Source organism: Micromys minutus (genome assembly GCF_963924665.1).
Source record: "Micromys minutus genome assembly, chromosome: 5".
Taxonomy (NCBI): Eukaryota; Metazoa; Chordata; class Mammalia; order Rodentia; family Muridae; genus Micromys; species Micromys minutus.
In genome coordinates, this window is record NC_137974.1 from 42,596,058 (window position 1) to 42,614,508 (window position 18,451).

General features: G+C 37.4%; 1 protein-coding gene across 2 annotated transcripts in view; it reads left to right on the top strand.

The window, feature by feature from the left end:
* GPC6 (glypican 6) overlaps nt 1–18,451 on the top strand; it is a 970,157-nt gene that overhangs the window by 458,348 nt on the left and 493,358 nt on the right. For both annotated transcript variants that reach the window (XM_080917258.1, XM_080917257.1), the window contains exon 3: nt 15,375–15,766. In XM_080917258.1, coding sequence (XP_080773384.1) covers nt 15,375–15,766 — 392 coding nt within the window. The remainder of the gene's footprint in view (nt 1–15,374; nt 15,767–18,451) is intronic.

Sequence of the window (18,451 nt, forward strand, 5' to 3'; positions counted from 1 at the left end):
CATCCAATGAGAAGACTAAAAATCATCTCCTGCATGACCAAGACAGGTTCTCAATGAACAGTGAGAACTGACCATTGGTTACCATTGGTTACTGACACGTGTGCTCGTTTCTGAGAAGGTAATAAGAACTGTGAGCGTACTGTGGTGATTGTGTGCCCAGCATCCCTTTGAATATGTGCATAATGTAACCTTCACAAACCTGACTAGGGCAATCCTGTCATTTGAGCTCTGCAGAAGAGCTCACCTGAGTAGCTGCTATATTCAGACCTTTCTATCCCTGGCAAAACAAACATAAGGAAAATTAACAGGGACTGTTAGCAGGCCACCTATTCTCCACCATTGGGACATGTCTAATCATACAGAAAGGCTGAACTGTGGTGTCCGTACTTTAGAAAATTCTATGTTCCTTATTAGATCCTGTTTCCTCTACACAGGGAAGATATATTTTCGTGAGGATGGTTTTTATATAACAGATAATCCTACTCAAAATCAATGTCATTGATTAAATATACACTATTGCTTTTAATATACTTAAAGAGTAAATATCTTTAAAATAGCCTAATATTTTATGATTCTCTATGACTGGAAAATGTAGTCTGAGATTTACTTTCAGTGGGAATTTGTTCTGAACATAGCTTGACCTTCACTGATGAAATAAAGGAGTACAATTTTTTCTCTGAATATTTTATCTAAGCAATAGTTGAATGATGCAGTTTTATTTGAGACACCTGATTTAACTAGTGAAATACTATAACGATAGATGATTATGATTCACATACATATATATGTTGAAAAAATTCTATTTCTATGATATTAAATATATAAATAGACTGGGCATGATGGTTTGTGTCTTTAATCTCATCACTCAGGAGACAGAGTCAAACAGATCTGTGTATTTGGGACTAGCGTGGTCTAGAACAGACTGGTTTATATTGTTTGATCTTGTACCAAAAAGAAACCAAGCAAACCAAAATAAAAAGAAAATTAAAAGGAAACCATGAAAAGTAACCACATTGAATCACTTATATCTTTTAATCATGCAATATTTTACTATTGAGCTTTTCTTTTATGTAATACATTATATATTGCATATACACCTTTAATCTCATTTTATAAAAGAATACATGCCTCAACTTTAAAAATTTGAAAAGAAATTTCATGCTGAATATATGAAATATTACATGACTCTAAAACTTGCCATCATGAAAATATAAACATGTCTTCAGTATCACACATAGTGAGACATAATTATTAATTATTGAATTTTAACATTTCTACCTGGAGTAAATTTTGAGTAGTATCCTCGACCTGAGTATGCCATCTTAGTATTTTTTTATACAAGTTATTCTTTCATTTCTCTCCCCCCTTCTCTCCTTTTATCAAATATAGATGATTTTCTCATAAGAAGTACACTGATTACAGTTTCCTTCCCTCAGCTTCCTCACAGTCCTCCCACCCCCTCCCATCAAGATCCTCTCCCCTTCTGTCTCTTATTAGAACGAAGAGGCTTCTAAGAGTTGACAACAAAATAAAATATACTGAGATAAAAACCGTCCATGGAAGTTGGGCAATGTAACCCCAGCAGAAGGAAAAGCGGTTCAGGAGAAGGCGCAAGGATCAGTTCCCATGCTCGGGAGTCCTGTAAACACGTTAATAACAAGACTCAGAGGACCTGGTGTAGACCCATGAGGGCCCCGTGCTTGCTGCTTCAGACTGCTCCGTTGGTTTAGAGAACCTTCTCCGGGTGTCCTCCACCACCCAGCTCTCAGAGGAAAGAGATCCCACTTAGAGCTCCTACAACCAAGGAGCTCTCTGTGGGTATTAGGCTGTGGCTCTCTGTCTCTCTTCCCAACTGAGCCAAGCATACTCAGATCTTTAATCCTCCTAGCCCTTGGGAAGCCAACACAGTTGGATCTCTGAATTCGAGCACAGCCTTGTCTATAGAGAGTTTCAAGACAGCCAGAGTTACAATGAGAAACTCTGCCTTAAAAATAAATAAATATTCCTTCACACACACTTTGTAAAAATTAGGCCATTAGAAATAATGACAGAAATAGTTTTTACCCTTCATCGCGAAAACCTTCTCACGCAGATTTTTGTCTTGATCTTTCATCCTTATGCAGCACTGGTTTTTGACATGCCGTGACCTAATATTCCTTGACATAACTCTAGAAGAATCTTAAGTTGAGATCAGCATAGAATTTCTAAAACTCGCCTTAGTTCCTGTGTTTGATTTTCAGAAGTCATTAATTTAAATAAAATTTCTTTTTCTTCTTTCTTTCACACTTCGGCCTGCAATTATAGGTGTCTGTTGTTATGCTTGCCTTTAAAATTTCTAAGTTTCTTAATACTTTCAGAATGTGGATTTTTGGATCATAACACATGATTATACTAACTCCTTGGATGTTTTCAACCGCTTCAAATTTGATTTACCTGTTGGACATAATTATCATAAGTTGATTTTTTTCCTTTTTTTAAAGATTTATTCATCTCATATATATAAGTGCACTGTAGCTGTCTTCAGACACAGCAGAAGAAGGCATTAGATCCCATTACAGATGGTTGTGAGCCACCATGTGGTTGCTGGGATTTGAACTCTGGAAGAGCAGTCAGTGTTCTTAACCGCTGAGCCATCTCTCCAGCCCTATCCTAAGTTTATAATACTGACCAGTAGAGTTTTGTCACACATATAAAAATTATGTTATTCTCACCTTTTCCCACGGCCATTTTGAAACTGCATTTGTTGAGATCCTCGTAATTTGACATCTGTGGCACACTGAACCAGAACCTAACTTGGAATGACACAAAATCTGCTTTGGCAAATGATCTGTCAACATGAACAAAAGCAAGATTGGGTAGCCCTTTGTAATAAGCCCATTTGAGTTTTGTTATCTCCAGAACACTTTGTGTCTCTAATCTTGTGAAAGCTTAGGAGTCCATCCATCCAAGCAAGACTGGAGTGTGACGAAATGCTGCTCTGGGTGGTACTGCACGACAGGTTGGAGCGTGAAGAAGATGAAGGAGCCATTTGTGTGCATTTCGTGCATTGGGGGAGGGGCTGTGGGTTCCATTGATCAGGAGAGATTCCCTGTCTGTTTAACCAAAACAACCAAAATCAGCACACTGCCTTTAGAAGGAAGCTTTGCAAGGATCTAAAAAGAATTCCTCCCGAAGCGGAACTTTCTTAATTCTTTTACACAGATGATATATTCTTCTTGCAAATCATGCCAATAGTTTTTCTTCTAATACACAATGGAGAAGAATTAAAACGTTGTCATGTTGCTCTATGAGTGTTGCTTAGATAATAGTGGACAAAATATCAGCTAAAAGGAAATAATAAAACTCAAGTAGATTGTTTAAATTTCCTTTTTGATGGCTTTTATTTATGATCTATATAACTCTCCTAGATGAAATATGAAATGAAGTATGTTCAATACTGAAAAATTACCACTAGATGAAAATCAACCTCTTTGTTCATAGCATTTAGTTTGACTAAACAGAATGGAAAAGTAAAATACATATATTTGCTACCGAGAAATTGACTGGGAGCTCATTAATTGCCTTTTACTTTGTATCAATTCTTTAAATTTGTTCATGCATTCACCTGATCAGTTCTTAAAAAGAATTATTTTTAATATTTTGATATAATTGATTATATAGAGAAAAGAGCCACCATCCAAACATGACTACCATGTCTGTTTGTCATTGAAGGTACCTTGGTACTGGCTAGCAAACCAAGGGCTTAGCACACCCTGGACCAACACTTTATCACAGCCCTATAATTCCCTGTCAGATTTAATATTTTCTTTTTAAAGAGCATAAGGCTGCAACCCTACACAAACTATAGCCAAGTTAATAAGGCAAAGTAGAAAGGAAATAGTCTTCCCAAAGGACCATCACACCAATTGTTTATCTGACACCAAAAAAATAAGCCCTAAAAATGTGGGTAAAGGTAGCACTGTACAGACTGAGTGGCTTATACTTATGCATTTATGAATATATGTGCATATACATATCCATACATGTACCTAACAACAATCAATGAAAATAGCTGCCATGAATCTTAAAGGGGGCAGGAAGGGTGTATTTGGGGAGATTTGGAGGGAGGGAAAGATGGAGCCAGATAATGTAATTACATTATCAAAAATAAAAATAGTAATTTTAAAACTACTGTAAGAAAACCTGTAAATTTCTTCCTGAGCAAATTCAAAGGGCTTTAAGCCTATTTAGGCCAACCATAAACCAGTTCACGGGTGGTTGGTAGGTTTTCATATAATACCTTATGTATTATATGAAATAAATTATGTGCCATAAATTAGGATCTGTGTGGTTTATGTATTCATCAAAGGTTTAACACTTACATTTGAGCTGAGAGATCTGTGTGCATTAGGCTGACCACTTGCTGCTGACAGCATTAAAGGTTACAGAGCAGAGTTGGGTATGTGTTCCCTCCAAGTCCAACCCAACAGATTCCAAGGGTTTGTCAGTGAGGGGAATGGGAGGAGTTGGCTTTTCTCTCCTTTTAATGCCAACTGCTGTTTTGGTGAACATCATCATGTTTACTCATGGTGTTCATCGAATGTCCACCAAAGGAAAATAAGCAAGGATTCCAGAATTATAGACATTTGCATCTAAGACTATAATTTAGGTTGACTGCGTATTAATGAATGTTTGGAATTGCCTTGGTGTGTGGTAACCTTGATTTGAGAACCTCCAATGGGGGAAGCAAGCTTGTTTGCTGAAAACTGTTCCAGTTGACTGTGTAGGATTTCCTTTGTTTACACCTCTGTTAGAAAGTAAGTTCCTCAGCCTCCTACCACTCATAGTGTCAGATGGACCTGAAAGAATATCATACAATTTTATTTTTAGGTTAAATCACTTTGATGCATTTTTTTCATGCATCCTTCTGGCTGCACAGCTAGGCCTTCCCTAGAGTCTTTACCTTCTATTGTGTTTCATGTGCTTAAATGCTGACCTACTTACTCTGGGTCATTCACTCTTTCTTCCCTGGCTGTTACTTATCCCGGGGACTGCCCAGTGTTATTCTTCACTTCTCCAAGGCACATGTGCCTTTCTTCCCATGATCTTGAACCAATGTGCCACCCAATGATCAGTCAGTGAAGAGGAAGACTGCCTGGGGTGTTTCTGGCTCTGAGGCTACAGGAAAAGAAGAGAAGCACAACCTGTCATGGCCTCTTGGTATCCTGGCTGTGTGTGTGTGTGTGTTTGTGTGTGTGTGTGTGTGTGTGTGTGTGTTTGTGTGTGTGTGTGTGTGTGTGTGTGTGTTTGTGTCTGTGTGTGTATACAATAAATTCTTCTCAGCCCATGCAATCTCCCTTATGCATTGATCAAAGTCAAAGTCTTAGAAAGCAAAAGAGTTAGTTGCCCCTTCCTGGCTTGCTCTTTTTCAGATGTACAGCATGCTTTTCTTTAATACTCTGTGTGTGTTTATGTATATGTATATATATATGTATAAATATGTGTGTAATATATATTCTATATATATGATTTGATATTTATATCACACACATACATATGAATATGTATTCCTATAAATTATACAAATGTATTTTGGAATAAACATATATATCCGTAAATACAATAATATACCCCTTTTACTCGGTGCAATATTACTTGTGTATATATGTTACCATGGCTGACCATTTAGAAGTGGATAACCAGTTGGTGTCACTTCTTAATCATTTCTGTGTTTGTGCCCATGTCGCCAGAGAGCCTGCCACACATGTGCGATGAGCTGTAGGGGACAGACAGGGCATCGTGTACATTTAAGCTTGGGTCCCAGGCAGTTAGAGTCATCTGACATGGGTGTTGGGAACTGAATTCTGGTCCTCTACTCAGAACAGCAAGTGCTCTTGCCCATGGAGCTACATCTCCATTTCCTGTAAAGGAAAGGAGATGTTGAAAACCCTATATGAAGGCAAACTTGACAGATGAAGCAAGTGCCATGTCCTGTGTCCATAACCCCACTGGGCTCACCTCTGTGTCCTACACTCACACTTGGAGTCCTTCTCCTCCAGAGAGGGTTTGGTGAGCAAGAACCTTGGGAAGAATTCAGCCTCTGAACCCTGAAATACAAATCATCCAATGGACCACTCTACATATATCTACAACCTTGAATTGGAAATTTAATCACTTCTTTCAGTTGAAAAAAAAACAATAGGAATTCCTTTCAGTTGTTTTGAATACAGTTCTACTTCAGGTGTGTGAAGGATTAATCCAAGGCTGTGATTAATGCCTTTTCTCAGAGAAAAATGAAGCAGCCTTGTGGGCAGGACCTAAAGGGTATTTGTGGGTCAAAGCTAAAAGAATACAGTGACACAAAGGAACTGTGAGGTGTCTGCTGATTTCCTGTGGTGCCTGGGGGGACAGTAAAATCCTTGCCACAGCTCAGTATAGTTGTTTGCTTATGGCAGAAACTGTCAGCAAATTTCAAATTAAATTCAGGACTATGGGAATTAAGAGTTTGCCTAGAGAACGGAGAAGGCCTAATCAGCCTTGCTTACTTTAAAGATGTCTTTGGAAAAAATAAGGTACCTAAGCATCTATCCCTCCTCTGTGGGAAAGCTCAGTGAGTATAGAAAACTCTTTACCTCCTGACATCTGAATTCTAGTCAACAATTTCCTGCTTTGTTATCAAAAATCTGCCCTTGTCAGATGGTTCTGCATTGCACTAGACTTGAATCTGAAAAATTGTCTATCATTAAATCTTTTCTGCTGACTTTACATTAATGGTAATAAATTAAGGGACTTTGGTGCAAGGTATTGACTAAGTTTAATGAACACTTATAGTTGTAAACTGATGATTTATCATTAAAGATGTCTTCATGGAAAAGTCTAGTCGATTAGATAAATTAGGAAAATATAAAATGGCACAGTTAGTTGACCTGAAAATGTATTAAATATGCATTATTACAATATTAGTTGTGCATTAATTGATGTCCTTAATAATAAATTAGCATACTATTTTACTATTGATAAATGTTTAATTATATTTTTGAAAATCTAAATTATTGATTACATTTTCCACCAACATATAATTTGTAAGAGTTCTCAACACATATTGGAAAAAAGATATAACAAATAATCTTGTAGATTAATATAGAGTGTAGGTTTTGAATTACATGCTTTAGTATTTAATAGCTGATATGTTTATAATTCTGTAGAAGTAATTATTGAATTCTAAAGAAAATAATATTTTGTTTAAGCACATTTGACTGATATGCAAGGTATTAAAGAAGTGTATATTTCTATTTTTAATAGTTATAAGGAAGGGGAAGCTTACAATGTAGTGGGTGTGACTGAATGTGTACTTACCTGGCATTCTAGAGGCATGCTACCCACATGACAATAATAATAGTAACGAGAAGGAGAAGGAAAAGAAGAAGAAAAAGTAGAAGCAGTCTAAAAAACACCCAGAAATTTTTAATTCAAAAAAGTTGAAAGGAGTTTTAAAAATCTAGCATCAAAGTTGGATGGAAAACCATTTCCTCTATGGTTCATCTCATATTTTAGATTCCAAGGATAATTTGGGGTTTTGCCTTAAGGTATTTTGTAGGAATTTATTGAACTATAACCTTGAAAATTTTAAGTTGGCTCATCTTTAAGGCAACAAAATTATCTAAGTTTTTTAGAAATTAAAACATTCAAGAACTTATTTCTGGATTTCATTTACCTTCAAGAGAGAATGTAAGGATGAGAAATTTTCAGAGCTGTCAATGTATGTTGTAATGAAATATCAGAAAAAAATTCTATATTCCAACTACTCACATGAGAGTTAAGAGACTAATGGTTCAACTATCTTCTTGGCTATAAAAAATTAATGCTATAAGAGGTTTTGATTGATGAATATATCTTCCATCATCTGAGTGAGAGTTCATGATCCCCTTTTTTGTTTTGTTGTCTTTTTTTCTTGAACTTCACAGAGTCTGTGAATTGTTTCTGGGGCAGTCCGAGCCTCTGGGGTTAGCATCCCAATATCAGTGACTGCATATTATGTCTGTTTTTTTAGTTCACGATCCCTTATCCCAGAGTCCAGTAACACTGTTCTAGACTGTGTGGGGTGTTTTGTATGTTTAATGCCACATGGTTTTTTTTTTTTTTTTTTTGCTTGCTTGCTTGCTTGCTTTTGGTTGACACATTGAAAAAGCATAGCCTCTTTTCCTAGCTCCCAGTCACTAACTGGAAACTGAACAAATCCTCAAAGTACTACCTGAAGAATATTTTCTGGCTTGCTTCTGTTGAGGTCACAAAGTAATGGACTCGGGAGGAGGGTTCTGTTGAGGAAACAGATGGGTGATGTTCCACTGTGTTCACAAGCACACTCTGCTAGCAAGATTCTCAGTATGCACAGAGCTAATATAGGCAACACATCTTCAGGACTCCATGATGTTTAAGGCCAAGCCTGGCCTCCTTTATGAAAATGTCTCTCAGGGAAAACTGAATTGGGACATGATATTTTAAATTTCCAACAATCTGCTCTTTTGCATCACTTGTAATTCTAATAATTAACTATTTATAAAAACAATTAGAAGTTCATTCTTTGTATTACTCAGATGTACATCACCGTAGATGAACTCTGACAGTGGTAGCCTTGCTTTCCCACATGGCTTTGTCTTGGTCTTGACATGATTAGAAGAGTTAGGACATCATCATTGTGAGTCTTTTAGTTGAAACAAATAATATAGCTATCCATTACTCTAATGATATCACTTCCTCTAAAGTAAGATTAGCATTAAACTATGTTAGCTCAGTGTCACGGGTCTTAAGTGTGCTATCCTCGGAGTGTGAAGATATGACTTATATCTAAATTAACAGGAATATGAAATATATCCCTCTGAATATATATTATTGATATATATGTGCTGTTATAAAATGATGTATGTGTACATCTGTCATAAAGGGAGACACATTTTTATTAGATATTTTATCATCCCTTGCTAAGCTAGTCACTGTTTTGTACCCTATAAAAAAATCTTAGGTTTTTATGTTTGAATGTCTGCTCTAATTGATGCAAACTATTTGTGGAAAATAGAACTCTAGAGATTTGAGCATGCTCCCCAATTCCGATTATCCGTATCACCTAATTAATATTAGAGGCAGGAATCATATACATGTAAATCATTTTGTAAATAATTTATATACAACTTTAGAAAGTATTTTGCAATTTGAATGTAAGTATCATTGTATTCACTTTCTTAGAGATTTATAACACTTCCCATTAATCGTTCAGATCACGCTGTGAAAATTTGACTCAGGATAAACTACAAAGTTACTTTCCTCTTAAAACTCTTCCTTGTCTCTAACATTTTGGAGCTCATGTTTAGTCTTGGGTATTTCACTTAACATTGGAAGCCTGTGCTTCCTCATCAACATGATATCTGACTTATTTGGAGTGTGTGTGTGTGTGTGTGTGTGTGTGTGTGTGTGTGTGTGTAATCATATACCATGTAAAGATAAAGCTACTCACTTCTTAGGACTTGTGTCTAGTCACATACCTCATTCATTGTTCCAAACTCGTTTTTAATCTTAACTTAAAGTGTCGTATGTTTAGTTTCCTGCTAACCTGAAACAGACAGATGAGAAAGGTAAACACATACATTTTGTTGTACTTTTTTCAATTTCAAGGAGCTTGTCCTGTGAGGGGTGATTCAATACTCATTTAAGGGACACAAATGTGATTACAATAATCCTTCAATCAGAATACTTTAATATTGTATTGTCACTTCTAAATCATTTAGGCTTCAACAGACTCCTAGAAAGAACTGTCATGATCCTTGCTATAACATAGTTAGTGTAACTTATGACTACATAGACATAAGTGTATACAGAGTAGTAGGAAGTGTTAGTTAGAAGAAACAGAAGTAGTGAATCAGAAATTAACTTATACTCATACATTGTTTCTCAATAATTAATGGTACAAATTTCTTCCTTGTACATAATTTTGTCCCCATAATTTTGAAAAATCGTTGAAACAATCTTCATTATACAAAAATTAAATGATATTTAAGAAAAATCGCTGAGACAATTTTGCAGAATATCTACCCAAAGTGGATATTCTTTCTTCCCTTCATACACTAGGGATTTTAAAAACCTTATTAGGAAGCACTAAATAATGACCTAGTCCTAGTTATTTGAAACACGACTTTGAAACCAAAGCTCAAAAGATAGTTTCCTCAATACAGGAGATTTTCCAAGAACGGAAGAATTTCATCTGCACAAGCATGTGGCTGCATAGAAGTCCGGAAGCTCATTCATGGTGCTCACCGGCACTCATGGTACATGCTGGAACTACTCACATGTATGGAAGCAAACTCTGGCTTAAGACAGGTGGCAAGCATTTGGGAAGAGGTCATGGTCTGATAAAGCAGTATTGATAGTATTGATGGATGATCAGTGAGTGTCACAGTGGAACAAAAGCCACTGTGTGTTTATGTGAGGATGGCTGTGAACTTGGAACATGGGAGGGTTTGAATGATTATAGGCAAAAAGATTTGTCTTTGGAGGACTATAGGAGAGTGAATCAGTAGTCTTCCTAAACTGGTACTTTCTCTCTCTCTCTCTCTCAACTTGGAACCAGCTTGCATTTCAATGAATGCTTAAGTTTTTCTAGCTAGGTACAATCATTCCTCCACTTCCTCGATTTTTAAGACTACGTGACAGGTGCTGTGCATAGAAATTCAACATTGACCTCTAAGGATATTTTTCTGACCATCACCTGTATTATGTCACCCCAAGGATGTCAAGGTCTCAAAATGTGTTTGGCTAAAGGGTTAAGGAGGAGAGAACAGTCGTATTCCCCAGAGGACATTGTCAACATTCTTGTTGGCATGTAGAGTGAAGACTGTGCTATTGGCACTAGGAAGCAGACGGTGGAGAGGGTAATTATATCCTATATATCCCATGGTGCCCTGGGAAGGAGAATTGGATTTAACAGTGCTGACACTGTCATACCCGAAGTAGGAGAGTGGAATCCAACTGTCACATGCCATGTTGTGTGTGACATTGCATGACATCTTCAAGCCCTAAGCAACAACAGTCTATGCCTTTACTTTCTTAAAAGATCAAGTCCCTGGACCACAGAAGGCCATAGCCCATTGCAGAATCATGTAGGGTTTTGTTACTGCTTGTCTTTTGTTTACCTTGTATGGAAAACACATATGAAAATACGTGGCATTGCATGTTTTCCTATGCTAATGCAGTGAATTGAATCCACATGTTCCTGGTAGAGACACCCTATTATAGTGTAAAAAAGAGGTTATTTTCTGGGGTAAAAATGTTTTGAAAGCTGACAGACAGGTAGCTGTAAAATAAGGAAGGGCACTCCCCTTCTGTTGAGCTTGAAGAAGTCATGGAGGAGGGAGGTGAGGACTGTGCTGTGTGTGAGTTGGAGCCTTTATATGTCATCACTTCCAAAGCTTCGTTATCCTCCGAGACAGTTCCTTATCTGAACCATTCCATAGCTAATGTCTGACTTACTGTGATGTTAGTGAGCGCGAGTAGAAGAAAGGAGATTAAGGAAAAAGTACAGGATCAGCTTTACCTCTGCCCAGCTGGTACTGGTAATCATGTGTATCTGCAGCTATCAGGAATGACACAAGTTCATTTTTATTTCTGACTTCTATAATTTTGCAGATTCACAATAGCATCCTTAAACATCCCTTTTAAGTTTAATATTCATGACTCTATTTTTATTATGTATTTGTTGTGTGTGTGTGTTTGTGTGTGTGTGCATGTGTGTGTGTGTGTGTGTGTGTGTGTGTGTGAGATTGCACCTATGTATATAGCAAGGTGCTTGTCTTCTTTACTATGTAGATTCTGAGAAACAAGGTCAAGTCATCAGGCTTAGTGGCCTGGGTTCTTTTATCTGTGGTGCATCTTTTAGGCCCTGAGTCATTCCCAGCACACAGAAGCATAAGGAACCAGGTGTAAAGGTACATATCTGTAATCCTCACCTGAGGCTCCAAGAGATGACTGTTGGGAGTCTGAGGCCAAGCAGGGCTCTTTGAAATCCTGTCTCAAACACACAAAACTAAAGGACAAAGCATATGTGGAAGCGTGAGAGTAGAAACCATGTCATAGTGTGCCTTAGATATTCTGCACGATCTCCATGCTGCCCTGCATAGGATTCTGCCTATCCTTAGTATTATCAGTAATACAGCATTCCCGGCTTGATTTCAGTGTGTCCTACAACGTTCAGGATGTCTCAGCCTGCCTTCCCTTGGTCTCCTCACTCCCCTTTGTGTGTGCCTTTAGGCATCCACTCGGATGCTGCAGTTGAGACTTTTCTGAGATGTACGTAGGCCACCCCTCGGCACCTAGGAGTTGATGTTTTGCTCCTTATCAGGCATGTCCGTCAGTAGGTATTTTATGCCCTTACTTTTGGAAGAACAGTGTTCTCTAACATGTCTGTCTGCCCTGCAGAGAACAGTTGCTTTCCCAGAGCGCTCCCTCTAGATGAATGTTGGGAGCTCCTCCCAAGGCTAATGGTGGCTGGAAAAAGTTAATTGTGGGTTCCTATGATGCTTCCCTGAGCCCTGAGCCACCTTTGATCTACATTTTCAGCTTGGGAAAGAAAAAAAATCAAATAGCGTTTTGTTCAGACAAACTGTGTCTCAACATTGAAAATATGTGTTGACTGGAGGCCTTCTCACATGTGAGCTCTGCCCTTTTCTATTAAACAAAGGATCACAGTGAGATAGATCGCCTTTTCTTTTTTCTTCACCTGAATTTTATTCTCTTTGATGTGTTAGGACATAATATTTCATCAGCAAAAGAGATGAGTTAACTGTCTTCCAAACCTCATTTTTTTTTTTTTTTTTTTTTTTTGGTTTTCTGAAAACAAATATCATCCAAGCATAAAATAGTTCACAGAGTCACCCTTCAAAAGGTAAAAATATACAGGCCTGAGAGAGAGAAAATTTGGATGCTCTTTGGTAGACATTACTTTTGCTTCATTATCTTGGAACTCTATTTTTCATTACACCTAAAACTTATATACCACAATGTTATAACAGCAATATATCAGTGTCTTTCTAAATAAAATACAAACTTATACTATAAAGCCAGTAAACCATGTAATGATTTGTAACAAAAGGTACTTTATTCTTGAAGACCAGTCAGGCTAGTAGCCAACTTTAGATGATAGCACAGCCTTAAACAAAATTACTACTTTAGAATCTAGTGGCTGGTATCTTTCTTCTGTTTCTATTGTGTTCTGTTAGTTAAAGTGTCTTTTTAAGTAGCACAGACTCACTTGGAACTTAAGATCTCTATTTCTATACTTGTCAAATGCTGATATAATAGCCATATACCACCAAGCATTGCTAATAAAATGTTTCTTGTTCCTCATGGAATAAATTGCAATATCTTAATCTCTATACTTAACAATGAACACCAATGTAGGTATAAGGAAACACATAAGATAGAATATTAAGCCATCTTTTTTTTTTAATCCAGCCACCTCTAAAGTGGGATTCCAACCACTATGTAAGACTTCCCTTGTTAGGACAGTAATACATTGAGTCATTTTACTTTTAGGGAACAAATAAAAATATTTTCTAGCTTAAAGAAAAAAAATTACACACATTCTGTCAGCCATGAAAACTAAATAATTTCTTCAATGTTCATACATCTGTGACAAACATCTGTGACAAACATACACTTATGGACAGTGATGTAAAGAAAGAAAAGATGTAGGGAAATACATTACAAATTATGGAAAAGCATCTCTTTATTAAAAATCTTTACTTTAAAAATTCTATTGCAATCATTATGCTTAACTTGTAGGGCCAGCAAGCAGTTTTTCCATCATGCATATTCTCTAAAGGGTTAATTTTTATGAAAATAAAAATACCAAGACAAGAAAAAGTATTCTTTCTCCAGGAAGGTCAAGTCAATAGCGTCCTCTGTAAACTGTTGCTTTGGCCTTGTTTGAAACCTCGTGAAATAGGATGCTCGGTATGGACTTGAATTAATTATCTAGAAGATGTTGATCTTATACAAATCTTCTAGACTCCAATACTCACTCAGCCAACTTCTGAGAACAAGCAAATTAGTTCCTAGAGACACTGCAAGAGGAGGCTTCACCAACTTTTCTTCATGTGCTTGGGAAAGAGTTGCCCAGGGCTCATGAAGAAGAGTTATTTTCTAGTTGCTACTTGGAGCCCTTGAAATTTGTGGCTTTCATTTGTCCTTGTACTTATAAGGAAGGACACAGCTTCCAGGTACAGAAAGAGATGAGATGCCGCGCAATCACCATGCTGCTGGAAACATGAACTGATAAACTCAAAGGATCTTCTCATCTTAGCCCCTTCTCACCTAATTTACAGTCAGAAAATGGGATGTAAGCCTTAGAGTCTTTTTCCCCTGGAGCTCATTCTTGAAGGACTTCTGTGCTTGTGTAATCTCTGGTGAGCCTGAAGGAAGCTGGCTTCGTCATTGCCTGAAATTTCAGTTTTAAGCTTAGGCTTAGCAATTGTACCCATAAATTTAGAAATATTAACATGAGTGTAGGAAGATGGGCGTTTTCCATTAGAACTTTAAATCTGAAAGCCCGGCTGTCAATATTTTGTTCAAGTTTTATAAAATGATAGTTTATATTTATCCTAATAATCCAAGCTAGCCAATGGTCCTTTTGTTCACTATGTCATCTTTATTGTGTTTCTTTCAGATTTTTAGTTAAGTGACTTGGATTTCATGTGTTTCTAGACATTGCCAGTTGATTAGATGGCAGAAATTAGAATCCAATATAGAGTACATTAATTTTATCACATCCTTTTTAAAAATACAAGTAGTTTGAGTTGTACCCTACTGCTACAACCAGTAGTGGAGAAGGAGAGGAAATGTGTTATCAGAATGCATTGGCTACTAGGTTAAGGATGAACCTTTGCCCATCACGCTGGCAGTCTATTTTGTGTTGAATTTCTATTACATCGTGAGACACTTTTTAATTTAATAATACTTGGAAGAATAATTGTTATTTTTAGAAAGGCATTAATTGGTAATCTCCTAATATTAAATGATGTGTTTCAAACTAGAAATCAAGTGGTCTTATGATTTCTTTGTGTAGTAGAAAATAACATATGTAAATCAAGTTCTCTGTTCCCAGTGTTCTCTTAAAGGACTTAATCATTGGGTTGTTTTTCCTGTACAGCTGTGCATTCAAAGTGCTTCCTTGGAACTCAGAATGCAACTCAGTGGTAAAGCACTTGCCTATCAAATGTGAGGGCCTAGTCACCAAATAAACGTCACCAAATAAATAAATCTATAGTTATTTTTATTAAGGTAAGTGGTGATCTTAGATTTTTCTCACAGATAATTCATTTGCTTATGACACTTTCTTATTTGCTCTCTAGAGTTCTTCCGAGAGCTACTGGAAAATGCAGAGAAGTCCCTGAATGACATGTTTGTCCGGACCTATGGGATGCTGTATATGCAGAATTCGGAGGTGTTCCAGGACCTCTTCACTGAGCTAAAGAGGTACTACACAGGGGGGAACGTCAACCTGGAGGAGATGCTCAATGACTTCTGGGCTCGGCTTCTGGAGCGCATGTTCCAGCTGATTAATCCCCAGTACCACTTCAGCGAGGACTACCTGGAATGTGTAAGCAAGTACACAGACCAACTGAAGCCGTTTGGAGATGTGCCACGGAAACTGAAGATTCAGGTCACCCGCGCCTTCATCGCAGCTCGCACCTTCGTTCAGGGTCTGACAGTGGGCAGAGAAGTTGCCAACCGCGTTTCCAAGGTAACTTAAAGCATGCTGTCTCTCTACGTGGTCTTCTTTTCCTTAAAAAAAAAAAAAAAAGTTTCATGAAACAAATTAAGGCAAAAGTTCTCATTACCAGTGGTCTCTGCTCTTCGCATGCCCAAGCTTGATTCTGATTTTTCCCCCTTTGAAAAAGAAAAGGAGATCCGAGCCATTCCATATGGATTGGCAATTTATATAGATATTTGTCATCAATGCAGTTGAGTTTTCATGGGTGGTACTGTTTAGGCAAGATGGCCCTACAACGAGTATCCCCACGTTGTAGGGGACGATAAATAGTTATAGGATGATCCATTCGGGTTCTAGTCATCCAGTAATCGAAGGACATGGTCTCCAGAGATGCTTAAAGCAGAGACAGGCTGGGGGATTGCCATTTCTTCTTTGTCGGTGTAACAGGTGAAATCGGAGCCCTTTCCTGGCACCGGGAGAGGCAAAGCACATGAGGAGGACTGCTGGATACAAATGGTGCTGCTGCCCAGTCTTCATTTGGGTTGTGTGTTACCTTTGGCATTCTGTACTGGGTGTCAGAATGGGCCTATGAAAAAGATAAATCACTAATCTACTTAGGGGTCTTTCCTTGAGAATAATGTCTATAAACCTTTAATGCGAGTGATCCTTCTGGGCTATTGGCTTTCAAACATTGAACATTTCCTGTGTGGAGCATATCTGCTTTTGTTTAAGCTCTGCCTTGACATTTAACTGCTCTTATGAGGTGGGCCTGCCCATTTATGAGGTCAGCCCTACAAATAGCCTAGAAGATGATTTATATAAGAAGTAAAGATGAAACGATATATAAAAGAAGGCTGGTATTATGTCTCTTAAAGAAGGTCATATTTGTACAGAAATTATTGCCAAATAGTATTATTTTATTGCGGGTCTGTGGCCAAGAGCCATGGAGGTGCTCTCTCTCTCTCTCTCTCTCTCTCTCTCTCTCTCTCTCTCTCTCTCTCTCTCTCTCTCTGTACTTCTCAGAAATGTTTTTGTTGCTGTTCTTCCTTTCTTCCTTCTTTCCTTCCTTCCTTCCTTTCTTTTCTTCTGCCTACATGTATACTGTCATGCAAGAAGAGGACATCAGATCACATTATAGATGATTATGAGCCCCCTCACAATTGCTGGGGATTGGAGGTCTGGAAATCCATGCAGGGCTCTTAGGCTTTAAGCCATCTGTGCAGTCCTCTTTCTTTCTATCTCATTATTTACATTTTGGCATAAAGACAGTATAGTCTACATTCTTAAAAATATTTCTCTATGGAATGACTTGTAATGTTCCCAGCAATCCCTTTTTAAAAAATTATCAGGTTCTAAAATGTTGCAGCATATGGAAGTATTTTTTTAAAAAATGCTTTTAAGTGATTTTTACAAGGAATGCAATGATATAAAGGTCATATATCAAGGATGCTTAATGCAGTTTTTTTTTTATTGGATATCAACAATATTTGACCTATCGAAGGAACAAGTTCCTTAGAAGTGGTTTAATAGAAAAGCAGTCAAGTGGGATTCCAAGAGAATATTATTCCCAGCTATGATCTGTTAAATATAAGAACGTATAAAAACAAAAAGTATATCCTATAGGCCCTAACAAAGATATATCTTGCTTTAAAATAAATTTAATTAAATTATTATCCAATATGTCAAGGTAAAATCCAGTGGCTGAGGTTTTCACCTTTGTTGAAGTTTTAAGTGTACATAGGAAATATGAGGTAAGAAGCAAGGATCAGTGTGTCTACTCATTGTGTCCATTTAGTGTGTGCACTCAGAGTGAACACTCAGTGTGTCCACTCAATGTGAGCACTCAGTGTGTGTGCAGTACTCTGCTCATTTGTGCTGCTTCTGCCTAAATGTAAATAACATCTTGTTGCAGTAAATACTAAATAAAAGATCACTTCTCATCCCTCACTAGGTCTGGCTCCTGTGGGGCCACATGGCACTGTTGGGTATCTCTTACTTAGCAGCTCCATGGCACCTCTAAGAACTCAGGTGAGGTTTATTCCACCCCTATGTGTTGTTTTTACTCACTTTCCTCCACTGCCAGGTATAAACATGACTCCTCAATCATTAAGTTATCAAACAGGTATATATGTTAAATTCTCAATCCACAAACCCTCTACACAATAAGTTTACAACCAATGGACAAAGATAAAAACTGCTCATCTAGATAAGATAATTAAACCCATAGAAATCCATAGAAATAATCATAACAACCTTATCAATCTAGAGATGTGCTGAGAGAAACATCCATGTCTGCTTTTATCTTGTCTCCTCTCCAAACTCTGTCTTCCTCTTCAGCTTTATCAGACTTTTTTCCTGTCCCACTCTCTACTGTCCAATCATGCATCACCTTGACATCAACCTACAACATCTGGACTCATATATCATGAGTCCAAATACTCAAATACCTGAAAAAGTTCTAAGTAGATAAGAAAGTATTAATTTCCCCGTAAAGTATCTAAGGAGCCAAAGGTAAGGTAGTCAAATGACTGTTTTCACTTGTTTCTTGGGGGTTGGTACTAATAACTCTTTAAGGTTCTTTCCTTTGTCTTTCACAGAATGGTGCGATCTGAGGTCACCATTTATCAAACTCTAAATTGTCCCTCTTTATGATGAAAGGCATCAGGGACCAACCATAAGTAGAGAGTTACCTTCAGATATTTTAAGAATTCATAA